Raw genomic sequence first — 23,401 nt, 5'->3', positions numbered from 1 at the left:
GTGCTCAACCACTGAGCCATGCAGCTGGGCAGTTTCCAGTTTTGACTGTTGTAAATAATGCTGCTTGAACCTTTAAGTACAAGTCTTTATGTGGACATAAGGTTTCATTCTCTTGGGTAGTTACCTAGGAATAGAAATGCTGGTTCATCTGTTTAAATTAAAAAAAAAATGCCAACCTGCTTTCTAAAGTGGCTGTGCATTTTACATTCCTAACAGCAGTGTTTGAGAGTTCCAGCTTCTTCACATTCTTGGCAACATTTGTTATTGCCATTTTTATTATAGCCATTCTAGTGAGCATGAAGTGGTTAACTCATTGTGGTGGTTTTAACTTGCATTTTCCTAAAGACTCAAGGTGTTGAGCATTTTTTTCATATGATGATTAGCCATTTATATATTCTATTTGGTGAAATAGGTACTCAAAACTTCTGTGTGGTTTTTATTTGTCTTTTTATTATTGAGTTATAATAATCTTTGTATATTCTGGTTGCAAGTCCTTTATTGGATACATGATTTGCAATTATTTTATCTCAATGAGTGCCTTGCCTTTTTAACTTTTTTATTGGAATCTCTTGAAGCACAAAAGTTTTAATTTCTTTTGTCAAAAGTTTAAATTTTGATGGAGTTTAACTCCATCAAATTTTTTACTTTAAAAAATTAGATTAATTTTTTGTTATTATAAGAACTCTCTGCCTAATTAAAGGTCTTGAGGATTTTCTCTTTTGTTTTCTTCTAGATGTTTTAAAGTTTTTGCTCTGATATTTATTTTTAAATGTATTTTTATTGATTTCATAGAGGAAAGGAGAGGGAGGGAGATATTAATAGAAACATCATCGATAAGAGAGAATCGTGGATCAGCCACCTCCTGCATGCCCCCTAGTGGGGATCGAGCCCGTGATCCAGGCATGTGCTCTTGACCAGAATACAACCTGGGACCCTAGGTCATAGGTCAACGCTCTTTCCACTGAGCCAAACTGGCCAGGGCTGCTCTGATATTTAGATGTATAATCTATTTTAAGTTCATTTAAAAAAAATTTTATTTTTATTTTTATAGATAGAAAGGGAGAGGAATAGAGAGTTAGAAATACTGATGAGAGAGGAAGGCATAGATTGGCTGCTTCCTGCATGGCCCCCACTAGGGATTGAGCCCACAACCTGGGCATGTGCCCTGACTGGGAATCAAACTGGTGACCTCGGTTCCTGGGTCTATGCTCAACCGCTGAGCCACACCAGCTAGGCTTGAGTTCATTTTTATGTATGATGTGAAATAAATAGGTCTAAATTCAGTTGCGTATGGGTTGTCTCAGCACCATTTGTTGAAAAGATTGTCATTTCATTGATTGTAAATGTAAAGATTTATTTCTGCACCCTCAATTATTTTTCATTATCTATATGTTTGTTCTTATGCCAGTACTATTCTGTCTTGGTTAATGTGCTTTATGGTAACTGATGAGACCAGGTAGTGTTAGCCCTCCAATTTTGTTCTTGTTTTTAAAACCTGTGGCTCTTCTGGGTCCAGTATAAAAAGGATTGGCTTGTCAATGTATTTAAAAAAAAAAAAAAATCTTAGAATTTTGATGGGAAATGCAGTTTGGGGAGAATTGTCATCTTACAACATTGGGTTTTCTATTACATGGAAATGGAAATTTCTTTTTTTAAGATATATTTTTATTTCAGAGAGGAAGGGAGAGGTAGAGAGATAGAAACATCAATGATGAGAGAGAATCATTGATTGGCTGCCTCTTGCATGCCCCCTACTGGGGATTGAGCCCGTAACTTGGGCACGTGCCCTTGACGGAATCAAAGCTGGGACTCTTCAGACCCCAGGTTCTATCCACTGGGCCAAACCAGCTAGGGCTCTTTTCACTTATTTTTTTATTTAAATATATTTTATTGATTTTTTACAGAGAGGAAGAGAGAGGGATAGAGAGTTAGAAACATCAATGAGAGAGAAACATCGACCAGTTGCCTCCTGCAACCTCCCCCCCCCCCCCCACTGGGGATGTGCCCCCAACCGAGGTACATGCCCTTTGACCAGAATCGAACCTGGGACCCTTCAGTCCGCAGGCTGATGCTCTATCCACTGAGCCAAACCAGTTTTGGCCTACCTTCTTTTTAAGTGTACAATATAGTATTGTTAAGCATAGACACAGTGTTTTATAGCATATCTCTATGTTTAACAGTGGGTTCCTTTTTAATCCTGGCTTGTTCAGAGTTTTTATCATGCATGGGCATTGGACTTTGTCAGATACTTTATCTGCATCTGTTAGTGTGACTATCACAGATTGCCCAGGATTTTCCTGTTTTAAGCACTGAAAGTTCTGTGTCTTGGGAAAACCCTCTGTTCTAGACAAACCAGTATGGTTGGTCACACTAATATCTGAGATGATTATGTGGTTTCTGTCTTTTATTACATTAATATGGTGTATTATATTAATTGATTTTGAGATAATAAACCAGCCTTATATTCCCGAGATAAATCTTACTTGGTTGTGGTGTATAATCTTGTATGTTGCTTTATTTAGTTTGCTAATGTTTTGTTAAACATTTTTTTAGCTCTATTTATGAGAGCTACTGGTCTGAAGTTTTCTTTTCTTGTGATGTCTTTGGATTCAGAACAGTAATACTAACCTCACCGAATGAATTGAGAACTGTTCCCTCTGCTTTCTCTTTAAAAGTTCCTGAAGGATTGGTATTATGTCCTTGAATATATTTGGTAGAACTCACCAGTGAAAGCATTTGTTTTGTTTTTTTTTCTCTTTGTGAAAATTTTAAAATACTAATTTCTTTACTTGTTATAGGTCTATTCATATTTTCTGCTTATTTTTAGTTAGTTTTAGTAATTGTGTTTCTATGAATTTGACATACAGTTCATAATATGTTCCTATATATGTTTTTAATATTGCCAGTATAGGTAATGATGTCTTCCTTTAATTTGTAAAATTGATAGCATGTATCTAGTCTTATTTTTACTTGATCATTTTAACTAAAGGTTTGTCAATTTTGTTACTCTTTTTTCAAAGAAATAAGTTTTGGTTTAATTGATTTTTTCCAGTTTTTCTGTTTTCTATTTCAATGATTTTCATTTTAATCTTTATAATACCACTATAGGCCCAGTGCATGAAATTCATGCCCTGGGGGGAGGGGGTATGTCCCTTAGCCCAGCCTGCATCCTCTCCAATCTGGGACCCCTCTCACAATCTGGGACTGCTGGCTCATAACTGTTCGCCTGCCTGCCAGCCTGATCACCGACTAACTGCTCCCCTGCCGACCTGATCGCCCCCAACTGCCCTCCCCTGCTGGTCTCATCACCCCCAAATGCCTTCCCCTGCCTGCCTGATCTCACCCCCAATTGCCCTCCCCTGCTGGCCTAATTGTCCCCAACTGCCCTTTCTTGCCAACCTGATTGCCCCTAATTGCCTCTGCCTGCCTGATCACCACTAATTGCCCTCTTCTGCTGACTGATTTGGTTCTGATTAGTCGGTTTCTATGCCATTCAGCGTCACTGGGCCTATCAACAGGGACTGGTCAAAAAGGCAAGGTTGATTAGCAGCCCTGGTGGAGGCCTGGAGAGAAATGGAGGTGTGGCTACTGACCAGACCCAGAGCTAAAGAGAGAGGCAAGTGCTGATCAATAGCTGCCACAGAGTCTACGGATCAGACCCTGCTTCTCTCTTCAGGCCTCTCTCTGGGCCTGATTCGCCGCCCCCTCAGCAGTCAGTGCTGGGTCACTGGCTTGCAGCTGTAGCAGTCAGTGCTGGGTCCCCATGGTGACCCAGCACTGACTGCAGGACTGACTTCCAGTTGGTCGAGCCTCCTGGTTGTGGAGGATGTGACAGATCCAGGGCTTTTATATATTAGGATTCCTTCTTTCTTTGGGTTTTGTTTGCATTTTTTTTTTTTTTTTTAGTTTCTTAAGGTTGAAGCATAAATTATTGATTTGAGGTTTTCTTACCTAAGCATTTATTTATTTATTTATTTATTATTTTTTAAAAAAATATATTTTATTGATTTTGTACAGAGAGGAAGGGAGAGAGATAGTTAGAAACATCGATGAGAGAGAGTCATCGATCAGCTTCCTCTTGCACACCCCCTACTGGGGATATGCCCGCAATCAAGGTACATGCCCTTGACCGGAATCGAACCTGGGTCCCTTCAGTCCCCAAGCCAACGCTCTATCCATTGAGCCAAACCGTTTCGGCTTACCTAAGCATTTAAATCTATAAATTTTCCTCCAAATACTGTGTTAACTGCACCTCATACATTTTTATATATTCTGCTTTTTAACATTTTCATTAATTTCTAAATATATTCCTTGGTGATTATTTCTTTGACCCATGGGTTATTTAAAAATGTATTGTTTAATTTTCTATTATTTAGGGATTCCCCAGATTTCATTGTTGATTTTTAATTCCCCTGTAGTAGGAAAACATATTCTGTATGATTTTTCTCATTTTTAATTTATTGAGACATTTTTATGTCTTAATATGTAATATATATTTTTTTAAGTTTTTGTTTTGTTTTTAAATATATTTTATTGATTTTTTTACAGAGAGGAAGGGAGAGGGATAGAGAATTAGAAACATCGATCAACCACCTCCTGCACACTCCCCACTGCGTATGTGCCTAAAACCAAGGTACATGTCCTTGACAGGAATTGAACCCGGGACCCTTGAGTCTGAAGGCCGACTCTCTAGCCACTGAGCCAAACCGGTTAGGGCAGTATGTAATCTACTTTGAGGAGTGTAGTGTCTGTGCTAAAAAATAATATATATTGTGCATTGTTGGTCTGAATGTTCTGTAGGTGTTAGGTCAAGTTGGTTGATAGTTTTCAGTCTGCCTATGTTTGTGCTGATTTTCTGTCTAGCTGTTCTATCAGTTACTGAGAGTGAGATATTAAAAATATTATTGAAGTATTTATTTTTGCTTAATGCTTTTAGGGTACTGGTAATTGGTATGGTATACATGTATAATTACTTTAATCTTACTGATAAACTGACCTTTTCATCATTATGAAAGATCCCTATTTGTCTATTGTAATATTTTGTCTGGTATAAGTGTAGCCACTGCAGCTCTCTTAAAACTTACTATTTGCATTGCATATCTTTTTCTATCCTTTTACTTTCAACCTATTTGTGTTTTTGTTTTTAATTAAAAATATGTCTTGCTGCCTTAACTGGTTTGGCTCAGTGGATAGAGCGTTGGACTGCAAACTGAAAGGTCCCAGGTTCGATTCTGGTCAAGGGCATGTACCTTGGTTGCAGGCACATCCCCAGTAGGTGAGCAGGATGTAGCTGATCGATGTTTCTCTCTCATTGATGTTTCTAACTCTCTATCCCTCTCTCTTCCTCTCTGTAAAAAATCAATAAGATATATTTTTCAAAAATGTGTCATGCCTGGCTGAGTGGTTCAGTGGTTGAGCCTTGACCTGTGAACCAGGAGGTCAGGGTTTGATCTCAGGCCAGGGCACATGCCTGGGTTGCAGGCTCGATCTCCAGAGTGGGGCATGCAGGGGGCAGCCAATCAATGATTCTCTGTCATCATTGATGTTTCTCTCTCTTTCCTTTCCTCTTTGAAAGCAATTAAAAAAACAAAAACTTGTCTTATAGGCCACAAGTAATTGAAATACTCTCCAAAAAAAGTCTGACCATATCTCCCTTTTGATCGGAGGGTTTAATCTGTTTATATTTAGTGTAATCATGTTTTCAGTTTTGCTACCCTGTTTCCCTGAAAATAAGACAGTGTCTTGTATTAATTTTTTCTCCCAGAGTTGCGCAAGGTCTTATTTTCAGGGGATGTCTTATCTTTCCATGCACTAGGTCTTATTTTCGGAGGATGTCTTATTTTTGGGGAAACACGGTAGTTATTTTCCATATATCTCATTTCTATTTTTATTTCTTTGTTCATCCTCTGCTGCCTCTTTTAGAGTTAATAGATATTTTCCAGGGTTTTTCACTTCTTTGTTAGTTTCTTAACTAGATTTTTAGAGTTATTACCTGAGGTTGCTCTAGGATTACAATATGTATCTTGAAAAAAATTTTTTTAAATCCTCACCCTGAGTACCATGTTTTATTTATTTGGAGAAAGGAAGGGAAGGGAGGGAGAGAGGGACAGGGAGAGAGAAAGAGAGAACACTAGTGTGAGAGAGAAACATTGACTGGTTGCCTCCTGTTTGCTCCCAGCTGGGGATAGAACCTGTAACCGAGATATACGCCCTGACCAAGAATCGAACCCACAGTCTTTTGGTGTATGGGAGGATTCTCGAACCAACTGAGCCATCTGGCCAGGGCACAATATGGATCTTATTTTATCACAGCCTACTTCAGATTGACTAATTTAATTGTGTTAAAATATAGAAACTTTGCTTTATTTTCTCACCTCTCCTGTCTATTGTATTGTCATATATGTTAAATTTGTATGCATTAAAAGGCCAACAATACAGTTGTATAATTTTTATAGGTGTATGTCTTTTAAAACAGCTAAGAGAAGAAAAAATATTTATACTCTTATGTTTGCAAATATATTTATCTTTTAATGTGCTCTTTGTGTGTGTGTGTGTGTGTGTGTACTTGAGTTATTGTCTGGTTATTTCCTTTAGCTTGATGGACTTTCTTTAGGATTTCTTGTAAGGCAAGTCTTATCAATGAGCTAGGTTAGGCTTTTTTTGGGTGGGGAAGGGAGGGATTGTTTTTATCTTGTTTTTATTTTTCAATAGTAGTTTTGCTGAATATAGAATTCTTTGTTATAGGTTTTTTTCTTTCAACACATTGAACATGACATCTCCTGCTTTCTGATCTCTGTTGTTTACCATGATTTGTTTTTCTCTTTGCTTTCAAGATTTTCTCTTTGGTTTTTAACAGTTTTACTATGATGTGTCCAGGTGTGGATCTCTTTGTAATTATTCTGTTTTGGAATAGTTAAGCTGAAATCTATAGATTAGTATTTTTCAATAATTTGGTGAGTATTGACCATAATTTCTTTAAATATTTTTTCTGTTCTTTTTTCCCTCTTCTGGGACTATCCTTACATGAATATTGGTATGCTTTATGGTATCACATATGTTTTTGAGGCTGTGTTCATTTTTTCACAATTATATATTTTATGTTCTTCAGAATTGGTCATTTCTGTTGATATATCTTCAAGTTCACCAACTCCTTTCTGTCATCTCAAATACACTATTACTGAAGCCGCCTCAGCTAGTGTTAAGCCATGAATGTGCCTGATCTCAAATATGCTATTGAGCTCTGCTAGTAAATTTAAAAAAAAAATATATTTTATTGATTTTTGTACAGAGAGGAAGGGAGAGAGATAGTTAGAAACATCAATGAGAGAGAGTCATCCATTAGCTGCCTCTTGCACATCCTCTACTGGGGATATGCCCTCAACCAAGGTACATGCCCTTGACCGGAATTGAGCCCCGGGCTCTTCAGTCCCCAAGCCGACGCTCTATCCATTGAGCCAAACCGGTCCCGGCTGCTAGTAAATTTTTAATTTTGGTTGTTACACTCTTCAGCTCTAGAATTGTTGTAGCTTTCAAGTCCAGAATTTTTATTTTCTTTTTTTGTAATATTTGTATTTTTCTTGCATTTGCATATTTTATAAGTTGTCAAACTCTCCTTTAATTCTTTAAACATGGTTTTTTAATCTGTAAATAACATTAAATTTTAGATAGAAAATAATATCTAAACTACTTATTAAGTCCCAAAGTGATATTTTATTTCTAAATTACTTTCAGTATTTTTCATTTCTATTTTATATGCCTGAGTATATTATTCTTAAGTGTTAAATTTTATCTGTTACTCCTAATTTAAATATAATGAACAATTACTTATAATTACTAATGTTTATTGATATATAAGTGTACTTGTCGAAAGACATGCCATTAATTTTTAAACCATAGGTCAATCTCTGAACTGATTTTATGGTATAATATCTACTTGTTCATATGTCATATTAAGTAATTCTCTCATGGTAGGTGCTAATGGGTAGGAAAAATAAACAAAAAACAGAAGAAGCCTAAGAGAGCAATATAATCAATTAGAATGGTTAGAAAATATCAAAATCTTCATATCAATCTGCACATATAATAGTATAGTATTCATTCATTTTAGATTCTTGAAAGACTGCAGTAAACAAGATAATATAGTACCTATTAAGGAGACAGACATTAAACTCCTAAAGTACCATTAGGGTGAAAGCCCAGATTTTTGGCTTGATCCCTGGTTAGGGAAAGTGTGGAGGCAGCTGATCATTGTTCACTTTCATATTGATGTTTTTCTCTCTCTCTCCCTCTCTCTCCCTCTCTGTTTCTCTCTCTCTTTCAAAATAATTAAAAAACAACAACATATAAACAAGGTAATTTTAGTCTGAAAAATATAATGAAGAAATGAAATAGAGTAATGTGATGTCAAAAAGAGAATGATAAGGCATCTACATGAAAATGGAATATAATTTTGGGGAGGGGAGCCAAGAGGGAATGTCTCCTGCAGGGATGGTATTTGAAGTGATATCTGCATGATGGGTAAGGAGGATTCTGTCTGTTGATGATCTGGAAGAGCCTTGTATCCTGGAGAGCAGGAGGTTTAGAATGAGCTTGGTGTGTTGTAGGAATAGAGCAAATTTTATAAATGACTTAAGAAAAAGGTCACATTCATGTATTGGGAGTATAGCAAGCAGATAATATAGTGATTACAGAATTAGTATTAAAACTCAGAATCTTTTGGGTTCTTATCTATACTCGAAGGCCAAAGTTTCAGTATTTTCATGAGTAACCTGACCATATTTTGAGTAATTATATTTATAACCTTACAGTGATACAGTTTAGATCCATGAATAAAAAAAGTAGGTTTTTCTGTTCAGCGGGCATGGGTCAGTGGTTGAGTGTTGACCTATGAACCAGGAGGTCATGGATCAATCCCTGGTCAGGGCACATTACCCGGGTTGCAGGCTCAGTCGCCAGTAGGGATTGTGCAAGAGGCAGCCAATCAGTGATTCTCTCTTCACTGATGTTTTTTTTTTTTTATCTTTCTCTCTCTCTCCCCCTCTGAAATAACTTAAAAATATTTTTTTAAAGTAAGTTTTTAAAAAAATATATATTTTACAGAGAGGAGGAAGGGAGAGCGATAGAGATAGAGAGCTAGAAACATTGATGAGAGAGAAACATCGACCAGCTGCCTCTTGCACACCCCCTACCTGGGATGTGCCCGCAACCAAGGTACATGCCCTTGACCGGAATCGAACCTGGGACCTTTCAGTCCGCAGACCGACGTTCTACCACTGAGCCAAACCAGTTTCGGCAAGTAAATTTTTCTTATAAAACTCATTTCTAGGGTGAGGGCATGAGGGGGGGAGGTCATGAGGGAGTAAGAACATATATAATACTTTAATCAATAAAGAAAAAAAAAACCCAACTCAATTCCATGTTAATCATATAATACTTTAAACTCTAAATTTTATGATTATTTAAATTTAATTTTAGGTCATAATTAGTAAGACCTAGAAAATATATTCATTTAAAACAGATTAGTGACTTTTTTTTATTTTTATATATATATATATATATATATATATATATATATACTTATTGATTTCAGAGAGGAATAGAGAGTGAGAGATAGACACATCAATGGTGAGAGAGAATCATTGATCAGCTGCCTCCTGCATGCCCCCTTCTGAGGATCAAGCCTGCAAACCTGGCATGTGCCTTTGACTAAAATTAAACTCGGGGCCCTTCAGTCCACAGGCCAACGCTTTATCCACTGAGCCAACCCAGCCATGGCTGAATGTTTTCATCTTACACTTTTGTTCTCTAATGGTGTGCTTAAGTAAACTTTCAGAGCCAGTTCATTTTTTATATTTTATTTCACAATCTGGGTGAGTTGAGAATGTTCCAGGAAGTCTGCCTTTATGAATCTTTACATAATATTTGGACATTGAGATGTTGTTCTTAATGTGTAGTAAGCATTTAAACTCAATCATGATATCACTTTATAATGATAAAGCATTTTAAACCTCCCATATATAATATGTGGGAAAGATGGTGTCCATGTCCTCTTCATTCCAGACCATTATGTTTCTGAGATCTCAAGAAGTTAAATAACTGGCTCTTCAGAAAATAGTTCACATAGCAAGTTTGAAACTGCTGTCTTTAGAAAGAAAGGCCTGTTTGCGAGGTTGGCCCTTGGCTGGCATCTGGGAACTTGGCTCTCAGGGTGTTCCCAGTAACTGATAAGGATGATTCCCTGTGCCTAGACTGTTTGTGCAAACAGCACGGTTTATGCTGAACACCTGCTTTTCTTCTGGGGTCTGTAGTATTGGTGCACACAAGGCAGAGGGTGCCCCGGTGACCTGCCTGCAGTGAAACCTTGGGCGCTGAGTCTCTGATGGGCATGCCTGGGCAGAAACACTGCGTGCACCTTGGTGCGTTTTTGCTGCTGGGGGAGAGGAGTAAGCTCTGCCTGACCTCTCTTGGGAAGGAGAGAGCATAGGAAGCTTGCATATTGATTCCTCCAGATTCCACCTATGTCTTTTTCCTTTACGAGCTGCTGTATATCCTTACTTTAGCCCTGAGTGCAATGACCTCTGACATACCTCTTCAAGATTAAAAGATCCTGTATGGCAGAGGCTGAAGATTTGTGTTTTAGCCTCTGTGTAAGAACTTTAGTTCCCTTTGCTTGGTGATTAGAGTCCTAGGGACTCTAATCTTTCAAATAAAAGTAAGCAGGCATTTGTTTATTATATGTTCTGCAGGCCCATTCATGCCCAAGTTCTAGTCCTATGGAAGAAGCTGTAAACCTTTGACTTAATTAGGTAAAGGGAGATAATCTTGTAAATAGTTTTCCTCCTAGCTGCTTTTCCAGGGGGCCTTTTTATTTAGTACTATAAAAAGTTTATATTTTGGTTCTAGGTAGTTACGGGTAAATTTGAATAAGGCCTATGCCTAAGAATAATTACTTACTAAAACAGAATTTCAGGCCAACATTTTCTTTCTAAAAAAAAATAAATAAAAAGAAATACAATATTAATGCATATTACACATAGATGAATATTGAAAACATTAAGTGAAAGAAGCCATTCACAAAAGATCACATATTATATTATTCTATTTATATGAAACAGACAAGCAAGTCTCTAGATACGGAAAGTAGATTAGTGGTTGCCAGGGACTGGGGATTGGGAATGATAGGGAGTGACTGCTAATGGGCATGGGATGGGGACGGGATAGGAGTGCTGAAAATGTTCTAAAATTAGACTGTGGTGATATCATACAACTTTGTGAATATACTAAAAACTATTGAGCCCTGGCCTGTATGGCTCGATTGGTTTGGAGCATTGTCCTGCCCACTAAAAGGCAGTGGGTTTGATTCCCAGTTGGACACATACCCAGGTTGCGGGTTTAATACCTTGTCAGGGCATGTGTGGAAGGCAACCAATCAATGTTTCTCTCACATTAGTGTTTCTCTCTCCCTTTCAAATCAATTAAAAAATAAAAAGTAAATAAAAACCATTGAATTATACACCTTAAGTGGATAAACGTGTTAATTATATCTCAATAAAGCTGTTTTAAAAATGGTAAATGCATATGGAATTTTGTTAGACATTGCCAAATTCTACTTTCAAAGTGTTGTATCAACTTGTCTTCCCAGCAGCAATGTATAAAATTACATAATTTTGCCAACAGAATAATGTGTCATATTATTAATGTGTCATACATTTTAATTTTCACCAGTCTGATAGATGTGAGAAATGATATATTGTTTTTTGAAAATTTGTATTTTCTAAGAGCGAATTTGAACTATTTATATGTTTAAGGGCCCTTTTTGTATCTGTTTTTGTGAATTGTATATTTTCCTTGAGGTTTTTGGTTCTTTATTCCTCTATTTCAAGCGTTCTTTTTAAAAAATATATATATTTTATTGATTTTTTTTTTTTTTTACAGAAAGGAAGGGAGAGGGATAGAGTTAGAGTAACATTGATCAGCTGCCTCCTGCACACCCCCTCCCCCCCCCACTGGGGATGTGCCCGCAACCAAGGTACATGCTCTTGACCAGAATCGAACCTGGGACCTCTCAGGCTGCAGGCCGATGCTCTATCCATTGAGCCAAACCAGTTTTGGCAAGCGTTCTTTATATATTAGTAATATTAGTCCTTTGCGATGTAGCATCCTATTTCTAATATCATAGATTGAGTGTTCCTTGTTTTTGCACTTTAAGTACATATAAACTTTTTGATGAGAATATGGTCTGTACTCTAGGGGCCTGACATTATTCTATCTCAGACTACCCTGATAATTGCAGTAGATGGACTGGAAAGGGGCAAGATTAGAGGCTAAGAGACAAATTCTGAGGCTCTGCCAGCAATATAGAGAAGTGACATTTCATATCCTCAACTAGGGTTTAGGATATGAAAATATAGAGAAGGGGTCAAGAGAGAGAGTATGATGGTGTTGACGGAGAAAGGAGTCATGGATCTCTGTTTTGTAGGAAATGTGGGTTGGTGTTGGGGTAACTTACTGAGCTAAGCACCATAGGAGAGGTAATATTTTTGTGAAGGTAGCCAAGAAAAGAATGAAGTTTAGTTTGGGACATATTCTCCTCCCACACTTTTCCCCATACCATTTAATGGTGCTGTGATGTATTTTTGGATTCATTCTTCACTCTCTCACAACGCATATCCCATTTGCTAGCAAATTTTTCCACTTTACTTTCAAAATATATCTAAAAGTTGACCACTTTTTATTCTCTCCAAACCCTACCACTTGTTCTAGCCACTCATTTCTTACCCAGTGATAGTAGCTTTCTAACTGATCTCCCTGCTTCTGCCCTTGTCCCTTGTCTGTTCTTAACCAGCATCTGAATGATCCTTATAATAATCAGGCCATTCTCCTGGAGTAAAAGTGAGAGGCCTTTCAGAAGGCCTTTATGGCCCTTGCTTTCTGTCATCATCTTCTGTTCTTTCTCTCTTTTGCTCACTTCACTCTAGCCATATTGGCCTCCTTGCTGATCCTTGAATTAGTCAGGTGTACTCCCTGTTGCAGATCTTGAAGTTCATCTTTCCTTTGAAGAAGGAAGGCTCTTTCCCAGTCATAGCTTACTCCTTTTGAGTCTTTAGTCAGATGTCAGTTCTTTAGTGAATCTTTCTCTGGCCATTCAATTTGAAATTGCAGTCCTCTTCCCTGCAAATATTTTCTCCCTTTGGTTCATTTGTCTCCTTAGCTTTCATCACCATCTACATATGTGCTATTCATATTTTTATTTATTTTAAATATATATATGTACATACATATATATTTCACACACACACAATTGATTTCAGAGAGGAAAGGGGAGGAAGAGAGAAATAGAAGCATCAGTGATGAGAATCATTGATCTGCTGCCTCCTGCACACCCCCTACTGGGGATTGAGCCTGCAACTGTGCCCTGACTTGGAATTGAACTTCAACCTCCTGGTTCATGGGTCGACAACCACTGAGCCACACTGATTGGGCTATTTTCTTTATTTTCATCTCTCCCAACTGGAATTTAAGATTCATAAGTACAAGGACTTTTGCTTTATTCATTGCTGTATCTCTAGCACCCAATACTGTGCTAACATATAGACCAGAAGCCCAGTGCATGAAATTCGTGCATGGATGGAATCCCTAGGCCTGGCTGGCAATCAGGGCCTATCTGAGCTGTCTCGCCCCATCCTGATTGGGGCCGGGCTGGCCGGGGGCTGCCAGTCTGTGGGAGTGTCAGGGGAGAGACCATGGGAGGTTTGCTGGCTGGGGGGAAGGACCAAGGGAGGTAGTCTGGCCATGGGAGGTTGGCTGTGGGAGCTCGCTGACCACTAGGGGTCAGCTCCTGCACTGAGCATCTGCCCCCTGTAGTCAGTGTGCCTCATAGTAACTGGTTGTTCTGGTTGTTTGGTCATAATAGTTGCTTAGGCTTTTATATATATAGTAGAGGCATGGTGCACTAATTCTTGCATGTGTGGGGTCCCTAGGCCTGGCCATTGATCGGGGCCAATCAGAGCCGTCTCACCCAGTCTCAATCTGGGCCATAAGGACTGGCCAGCTAGGGGGAGGGGTTGCGGGGGGGTTGGCCAGCTGTGGGAGGGCACTGACCACCAGGGGGCAGCTCCTGCATTGAGCGTCTGCCCCCTGGTGGTCAGTGAGTGTCATAGTCACTGATCATCCGATCATTCGGTCGCTTAGGCTTTTATATATATAGATACAGTTAATATTTGTTGACTTACTGGATTAATTAATAGTATGCCTCAGATATCCTGGAACAGATGTGTATAATTTATTATATACCCTATTTCATTTCATAAAGAATTAGAGGTAAGAAAGTATCTAGTAAACTAGAGCCCATGAAATGATTTATTTAGACTGGAAGAGAGATTGTCATGAAGCCATGCCAATACATGAGGTAGCTTAAAGTGTAGAACCAGAAAAGGACTAGGGATGGGATCCTGGAAATAACTCCATGTTAGTGTTGACCAGAGTAGCACTGTCTTTGAACTTAGCAAAGTGGGGACCCTGTTTGGGCCTGTGCTTTGGAGTTCCTCATCTGGCCTTCCTCACGCTATGCCCCTCCTGATAAAATTAGGATTTGGGGAAGAACTGAACTAGTCCATCTGTATCTTTTTCTGGTCAAGTTCTGAGTATTTGAACCCCTGCCCATGTGGCCCTTCACAGGCCTCTTTTCTGATCCTCTCCTCTCTTGACTATATAGCCTAAAGGATGGCCAAAGGGTATCAATTTGCAGGCATGTGGCCAGAGCTTGGGATGCTCCATGTATGTATATGAGGCTTCTTGTAGTATGGAGTGGAGCCAAAGTTGGGAAGATATAAAGAGACAGGCTGCAGGCCAGGTGTGTGTGTGTGTGTGTGTGGGGGGGGGGGTATGTTTCACCCATGACCCATAGAACTTGAGGGAGTCTGAAAAGTTAAAATCAGAACTTAGCCTTTTAGATTGTTATAAAAGTATGTATGGCAAGATGGCAAGATAGAATAATAATTTGATAGCTTGTTAGCTTGATTTATAACTTTTAAAATATCCACTTTATCTGGTATATGGATTTCCATTGTAGCCTTGTTCCAACTTTCTTGAAAATTAGGGGTGAGTCTGTAAGAAGAAATTGAAAAGGAGGAGCTAGAGAGGGAGAAATAAATTCTGAATAGAGTTTCAAGGCGGATATGAGCAACAGTGAAGACAGAAATGTGTCCATTGGATTGGATAACCAGAATTTAGTAAAACTTTCAGTTGGTGGTAATTGATAACAAACTTCCATAAAAGGTGGAGTACCTGAGAAATTAGCCGAAACCGGTTTGGCTCAGTGGATAGAGCGTCGGCCTGTGGACTGAAAGGTCCTGGGTTCGATTCTGGTCAAGGGCATGTACATTGGTTGCGGGCACATCCCTGGTGGGGGGTGTGCAGGAGGCAGCTGGTCGATGTATCTCTCTCATCGATGTTTCTAACTCTCTATCCCTCTCCCTTCCTCCCTGTGAAAAATCAATAAAATATGTTAAAAAAAAAAAAAAAAGGTGGAGTACCTGAGAAATTAGAAGTGGAGACAGAATATAGAAGACTTTTCTTCTAGAACATTATCCAAGAAAGGGATCAGAGCAGAAGCTGGAGGAGAATGCAGGATCACGGAGGAGGTCTGCTCCATGTTTAAGACGAGAGTCTTGTAAATGTTTAGACATTGAGGGAGAGGACCCGGTATTAAAACAGATAAGGTTAGGAAAGAAAAGGAAATAATTGATGGAGCAAGGGCTAAGCTCCAGGGAATAGGTCAGTGGATTAGCTTTTGAAAGGAGGAGGGCTTGAGAGGAGGGTTGGGATGTTTGGATGTGTCTGGAATGTACATTTGGAGGGTGAGAGTGCTGGAGGAAGGTGACTTAATAGGCAATAATATATCATCAACATTGCTTTATAGTAGTTTTTTGGGTTAGTTTTTAAAAACCTGGGGATCAGGGATTATATCCTGCAGCCACTTGAAATATAAGCCCTAATATGGGGCATAGACTGTATATGTTGAATCTGTCCTTACTTAGTAATTGTTATTTAGTGGTGACTTGCAATTTCGAGTTTGGTAAAAACCTCGTTTCTCAATACCCTAGAAAGGATTTATTATTATATGTATTATAAGGCTTTGGAGATGGTTTGTAATAAATACATACTGTCTGAATTATACTTACTTTGGGAAAAATATTTTTAACAGAATTATATTAATACTGTCTTTTCCCCCCCACTATTAGTTCCAGAGAACTGCTGGTTTATGTTTTAGCTCTTGCCAAGTTGTGAAAATAGTGAAGGATGCTTAGACTACTTAACATTCAAATTGTAAGTAAAATTTATTTACGTTATTATTATCATCTATATGTTTAGAAAACAGAAACTGAAAATAGTCATTATCTTATATGATAATGGTGAGCTTCAGTGTGTGGGGCTATGGATTTTTCTTATTTCTTTTATTAAGATACAAATAATTCATTTCTGTTGATAAGATAAAAAAGGAGATAATAGTACTGAATGGTCTTAAATAATGAGGTGACATTTTTGTCTCACCCCCTCCCTCAGATATTTCTTTTGCTTGTAGGAGTTTATGGAAATAGTTCATTATTTCTACATTTCCATGGTACCAGTGAACTTAATAGAGGATATAATATTAATGGAATGATTTATTAGAAATTTGTTTTCTCTTTATAGTTTTTGCTGCATTTTTTAATTTTTATATGATAAAATCCTATAATCTCTGTAATTTCTCTATGAAAAATTTAACATTCACAAAATCAAATAAAGTGTAACTTTTTAGGAATAATCTAATGCATAAGTCTAGATGGTGTGCATACTGAAATTCATTCCTACTGAGGAAAACTGAATTATGTTTACTTGAAACTATTTGCTGTATTGCATATTGAACCAATAGCAAAAAAATTATTGAGGAAAGAATAATAAAGTAATATTTAAGGTATTCCAAGTGATTTCACTAGTTTATTTTCAAACTACTCTCTTAGAAAGTACAAGTTACTCAAATTAACCTGTTTTGTAGTTCTTGTAAAGTATTCAAAATGTGACCACAAAATTAGATTGTTGCCATAGCAAAAAACAGTTCTAATTATTCAGATAAATAACCTAAATGAGCCAAAGAAGAACAGTAAAATATTTACAAACCAATAAATCTTTGAATTTGGCATATAGGCAAATCATTTTAGAAGTTGTCTCGATCCAGCACATTTCATGTCTTCATGCATAAAAGATTTTTAAAATATCTATGAAAACATTTCAGAAATAAAAGAACACTTTCATAAAGGTAGAAAGTTAAAACATTTTATCTCTTAGAATATAAATATCATGTCATGAATGTTCAGTAGCTTGGTAAGAACTTAATTTCGGTGAACTTGGCAATGCTAAAAAGTAGAATGCTCATTACTGCCCTCTTTTGACACAGGGCTGTATAAGCATATCTCCTTTTAATTTATACAAATGTTAAAAATTAGATTGCAAAATTGGTTGTGCTTTATATCTTTCCTATAAATTTTTAATAACTTTTCAAAATTCTTCCTCTTTTTAGGCTCTCTGGTTAATCATCTTTAGAAGACTGGATTTCTGGACATCATCTCCATTCTTCTATTGACTTTTAAGATATGATAATGCAAACTTTTAACACTGGCAATCATCCATGAACCTTTAATTACACTGGTTAATAGTGTTTCAAGCTTCCTCAGGGAATATACAATGACATCAGCTGTGGTTGACAGTGGAGGAGGTTCTGTTTTGGAGCTTTCCAGCAGTGGAGTAGAGAATCAAGAGGTTAGGCATCCAATGTATTATGTTACTGTTTTGTTCATAGATTTCAGTGCGTAATCTTAGTTTTGAAATTAATGAGAAACAGGTATTTGAGAATAGAAATGTATGATTGAAATTGTACATGTACACATCATGTGTCTTTATATAATTTAAGCAATAGAAGGTTGAGGGAATGTACTGCTGGACTCACTTGAATTGTTGGAACATGCATATGTTGGAATGAAGTGGGAGAAAAAAATTGAAAGAGAGAATACTGTAGTATTAGTTGAGAGAGAGATTTTAAAATTTATTGTTTTGTATTATAGAGTCTATAGGTATATACTATGCCTAGATTAAATTAATCTTAAATTATAATTTTGTATCTCCTTTAGTTGTCATCTTTGGTGTTGTCATTTTTTTGTTATATCTAATTCAGTGTGAGGATCCATTATATTTTAATCTAATATATATGTATACATCTATATGTGTGTATTTAAGACTTTAGATAATTTGTAAATCAGTAAAGAAATTTAGGTTTTGAAATTTTATACATGTAGAATTTTTTACATTATTAATCAGCATTTTGGGTTATTTTCATGTTATTGATGACATTAAGTAATCAGAGATGGGAATAGAAAAATATAGTACCAGAAATACAAGAACTTCCAGGCCTGGCTTCTATTCCCACCAATGGGAAGGAGCTAAATTAAAATAGAATAATGAGGTGAAATGGACACTAATGGATAAATATTTGGTCAGACATGAGGTGGGAAAATGGAGAGTTTACTACTATATTTAGAAAATTTGTTTCCTCTATAGTCTTTGAAAGATACTGCTGTTATTGGTACTCAGTACTAGCATAGTGGTATAGTGACATGACTTAGAAACAAGTTAGGGCATCAGGCTGTGTGTTCTGCAATCTGGAGTCTTTTTCTTGCTTGCCTGGTGTCTTGCTTGGTGTCTGTCAGTTTTCTAAGATAGTGATGTGCAAGTTCAGTGGGAAGGAGATAAAGTGAAGCTTACTATTTTTCCTTGGTTCTCAATGGACTTGGTAACTCAGATGCTCCTGTCGTATAAGAATCTAAAAGTTGCCGAAACCGGTTTGGCTCAGTGGTAGAGCGTCGGTCTGCGGACTGAAAGGTCCCAGGTTCGATTCCGGTCAAGGGCATGTACCTTGGTTGAGGGCACATCCCTGGTGGGGGGTGTGCAGGAGGCAGCTGGTCGATGTTTCTCTCTCATCGACGTTTCTAGCTCTCTCTCTCCCTTCCTCTCTGTAAAAAATCAATAAAATAAAAACTAAAAAAAAAGAATCTAGAACTAGTTCAGAGTCCATTAAGGGAAGCCACAGCTACAGAACATACTTTATTCTTGTGATCAATGTTTACTTCTTCCTTGGAGATTTACTTTCTGTAGGATCACTTTCAGGTTTGATTCACCAGAGATCAGGGACCTGGGGGATTTCCATCCATATCACCCAAACCAGTTATTGCTGCTGCTTTAAGAGCTTTCTTTTTGAATTATAGCTTTTCTTTGTTGGTATTTAACCGTATGAAGAGAGATGCTGACAATAATAGGCAGAATATATTTACCTTGTGCTGATTGGGTACCGTCACTATGGAAAAGAATACAATAGTTTATTTCCATATAAATATAAGGAAGACTCATACTTTTCTTCCTTTACATGGAATCCCAGGTGTTCTTGGCTTAGAGAACTAATTATAAAAGAGAGAATCTGGTAAATGTAGTCATTTTTACCAAGGTATTTTTGACTAATGGTTTATGTGGTAGCCTTACAGGGTGGTCACGAGCATATTAAGTAGTATTACACCAGAGTGGGGTAAACTATTCTTGGGGAATGTTTTCTTCAACAAATATTAATTAATTGACCACTTACCTGTGTCAAGTAATTTTCTAGGCATTAGGGATAAAATACTTCAGAATGGCTATGAAAATAAATGAGGACTAGAGATGGATGGAGAGGTGGTAGAGGATATTTTAATTAGGGTGGTCAGGGAAGGCTTCTCTAAAGAGGTGGTATTTTAGTTAGAGTTAAATAAAGGGATTGAGCAATACAAACATCTGGGGAAAGAGAATACCAGGAAGAAAGAAAAGCCATTAATATCTGGAAAATATTCTCATTTTACAAAGGGAGTTTTGGAGATAGTGATATTTGAAAGATAATTTTTTTTTTTTAGAAATATAATTTTATTGATGTCAGTCAGGAAGGGAGAGGGAGAGAGAGAAACATCAATTATGAGAGCGAATCATTGATTGGCTGCCTCCTGCACGCCCCCTACTGGGGATGGAGCCCATAACCTGGGCATGTGCCCTTATCTGGAATTGAACCCTTGATGAGACCCTTCAGTCCGCAGGTCGATGCTCTATCCACTGAGCCAAACTGGCTAGGGCTGAAAGATACATTTTTATCTTACAAGCAATTTTTCAGGAATATATCTATAATATATGCTATAGTATATAATATCCATACTGTAAAATATAGGGTGGGTGGAAAAAAATGACCTTCAAGATCCTATAATCATAACTCCAATCTGAAGAAAAAATAAATGTATAAAAAGTGGTGGGTACTGTATTGGATACCTGAAACTAATATAATATTGTATGTTAATTATAATTGAAAAATAAAGTTTAAAAAATAGTAGTTGGCCAAACAAAAGTGGTAGGTATTTAGAGAGTTATTAATACATGTTTAGGCCTTATTTTTATAATTTTATTTCTTATTGTAAAAGTAATACATTTTATAAAATTAGGACAATCCTGTTCTGACAAAGATACCACAAAAGTAAATTACAAACTTATGAGTGTAGATGTAAAAATCACAAAAAATAGTAATAAATATACAAAATGCAATTATATATTAAAAGTCTAGTTACCAAAGAGGATTTAGATATACAAGGATAGCTCAGTATTAAGAAAACCATTACTGTATCTCTCTACTAATGTGACATGACATATGATATGTTAGTAGGAATAAAATACTTAATGAAATGGGATTTTATGAAATTTTATATACACTCCTGATAAAAACTCTTAGTACTATAAGTATAGATGTATACTTTCTTAACATTATAAAAAATAACTGTTACAAATCAACAGCCAGAATCCTGTTTAATGGTGAAGAACTAAATTATTTTCTTTAAAATTGGAAAAAAGATAAGTGTAGGTAGTATCATTACTATTATTTAATATTTTCCTGCAAGCAGGCAAAAAAGATACAAATATTATAAAAAAGACCAAATTATTATTTGTAGGGAATATGAATCGCTACCTGGGAAAACCAGAGGGAAACCATGGAAACCCATTAGAGCTAATAAAAATTTGGCAGGTAGAAAATTAACACAAAAATATTTAGCTTACTTTTGTAAGGACTATAATTAGTTATAAAAGATCATGGACACTATGATCTCTTTCAGAAAATTAACCAAAAATAGCCGAAACTGGTTTGGCTCAGTGGTAGAGCATCGGTCTGTGGACTGAGGTCCCAGGTTCGATTCCGGTCAAGGGCATGTACATTGGTTGCGGGCACATCCCCAGTAGGGAATATGCAGGAGGCAGCTGGTCAAGGTTTCTCTCTCATCGACGTTTCTAGCTCTCTATCCCTCTCTCCTCCTCTCTGTAAGAAATCAATAAAATATATTTAAAAAAAAGAAAAGAAAACCAAAAATATAAAATGTTGAGGAACAAGTATAAAAAATATATGGGGTTTGAGGAAAATTATTGATACTGAAGTACATGAAAGAAGACTTTAATAAGCAGCTATACTTTATACTGTTAGAAGAGAGATGGGAGGGTCAGTGTTGAGGACATCAATTTCCTTCAATTAATTTGTATATTTAATACCATCTTCATCAAATGTTAGGGCAACTTTGGGGAAAGTTAATTATATGATTGCATGGGAGAGTGAACATGCAGAAATAGGTTTCACAGAAATATAGAATTAGTGCAGTAGGGGGGAGATTTAAATATAAATCTAAAAACACAGTGAATATAAGGTCCAGTGGACATCTGGTTCCAAACAAACAGGATTGGGCTTTTTTTTTCCTCACCCAAGCAGTGAGGATATTTTTTTCATTATTTCTAGAGAGAATGGAAGGTGGGGGGATGAGTAGAGGGGGGAGAGAGAGAGAGAAAGAAAGAGAGACAGAGACAGAGAGACAATGTGAGAGAGACACATCAATTAGTTGCCTCCTGCATGCACCTTGACCCAGGTCAGGGTTGGAACTTGCAGCCCAGGTATGTGCCCTTGATTGGGAATTGAACCTTTGACACTTGGGTGTGTGGGTTGACGCTTCAACCATTGAACCACACCAGCCAGGGTGGGATTGGGCATTTTTTCACTTTATATTGTGATGGAATGAGACCAGATTGTACTTCTACCATAAACAACAAGGAAAATTAACAAAATATATGAAACCACTGTTTTTGAAACATTGGGTGCTATGGTCTGAATGTTTTATATCCTTCCAAAATTCATATGTTGAATCCTAACCTTGAATGGTGATAGTATTAGGAGGTAGGGCCTTTAGGCAATGATTAGGTCATGAGGGAGGAATCCTTATGAATGGGATTAGTTCTCTTAATAAAAGGCTCCAAAGAGATCTCTGCTTCTGCTGTGTAGGGATATAACAATAACTCTGTGACCCAGAAGTGTCCCACTGGCACCCTGAACGTGGACTTTCAGCCTCCACATCTGTGAGCAATAAAGTCACCCAGTGTCTGGTGTTTTGTAATAGCAGTCTGAAAGAACTAAGACACTTAGAGCCCAGACAGCGCAGGCCTGCTTTCTGAGAGAAGAGAAGGTCCGATTGTACTGCCTTATTGCTTGGGGCACTTTCTGGACCACAGTGTAGGAGGAAGGATCCATGCAGAGTGTGACAGTCTCACTGAATTGAGGAAACAAAATTCGGAATTTGGAGAGGCTAATACAACTAATTTCAGGGACAGAGTATCAGAGGAAGAATATCAGAACTCTGCCCTAGTCTTTAGCTGAGTGAGAAGCCCAGGTGTAGTATGTAGTTCTGTGAAGACAGGCAAAAAATGACCAGAACATGTGTAAATTCAATGAATTACTGAAAAATCTATAGCATTCACTCAGTGGTGGGAGAAACTAGAGTTTCAGTTAAAGTAGAGAGGAGAACCCAGGACATTCACGAGAGACTCTAGAAGTCATGCCTTATGGTCAGGCTACAACAGCTCTACAACAAAGGGTACTCCAAACTTGCCCTAAAAAGTTTAAAAATAGGCCTGGAAAGTTGATCCATAAGTATCTGCCCTAGTAAACATTAAAATAAGACAACAAAAGTAGAACCCAACTTCATAAAATCTGCATATTCAGCACCCACTCATGTTAAATGCAAAGGAGCTGACATAAAATCTATAACTTGGAGAGAAAAAACTTAATGACAACAAACAAGATAGGGATGATGAAATTAATAGATAAGACTTCAGAACAGCTATTTTAAATATGCTCAGGAAGTTAAAAGAAGTTTTTCAGATAAGACACCTAGGAGAGGGATTGTTGGGTCAGATGGTAACTTTATTATAATTTTTTAAAGTACAATTTTTATTTATTTTCCCCCAGAGAACTTTTCTTCACTCTTTAAAGATTTAG

The 23,401-nt window shown here is 37.2% G+C and overlaps 1 protein-coding gene across 5 annotated transcripts in view; it reads left to right on the top strand.

Annotated features, from left to right (window-relative positions):
- The window catches only part of ELF2 (E74 like ETS transcription factor 2), an 86,732-nt gene that overhangs the window by 4,920 nt on the left and 58,411 nt on the right, over positions 1–23,401 (top strand). For 4 of the 5 annotated variants that reach the window (XM_084884258.1, XM_084884263.1, XM_084884259.1 and 1 more), the window contains exons 2-3: positions 16,242–16,326; positions 17,558–17,796. The exons of the other annotated variant lie outside the window; for it this stretch is intronic. In XM_084884258.1, the coding sequence (XP_084740384.1) occupies positions 17,722–17,796 (75 nt within the window). In that variant the 5' untranslated portion in view covers positions 16,242–16,326; positions 17,558–17,721. The remainder of the gene's footprint in view (positions 1–16,241; positions 16,327–17,557; positions 17,797–23,401) is intronic. 5 annotated transcript variants of the gene reach the window in all.

Source organism: Pipistrellus hanaki (genome assembly GCF_964339955.1).
Source record: "Pipistrellus hanaki genome assembly, chromosome: 5".
Taxonomy (NCBI): Eukaryota; Metazoa; Chordata; class Mammalia; order Chiroptera; family Vespertilionidae; genus Pipistrellus; species Pipistrellus hanaki.
This window is presented reverse-complemented; position numbering and strand designations above follow the sequence as displayed.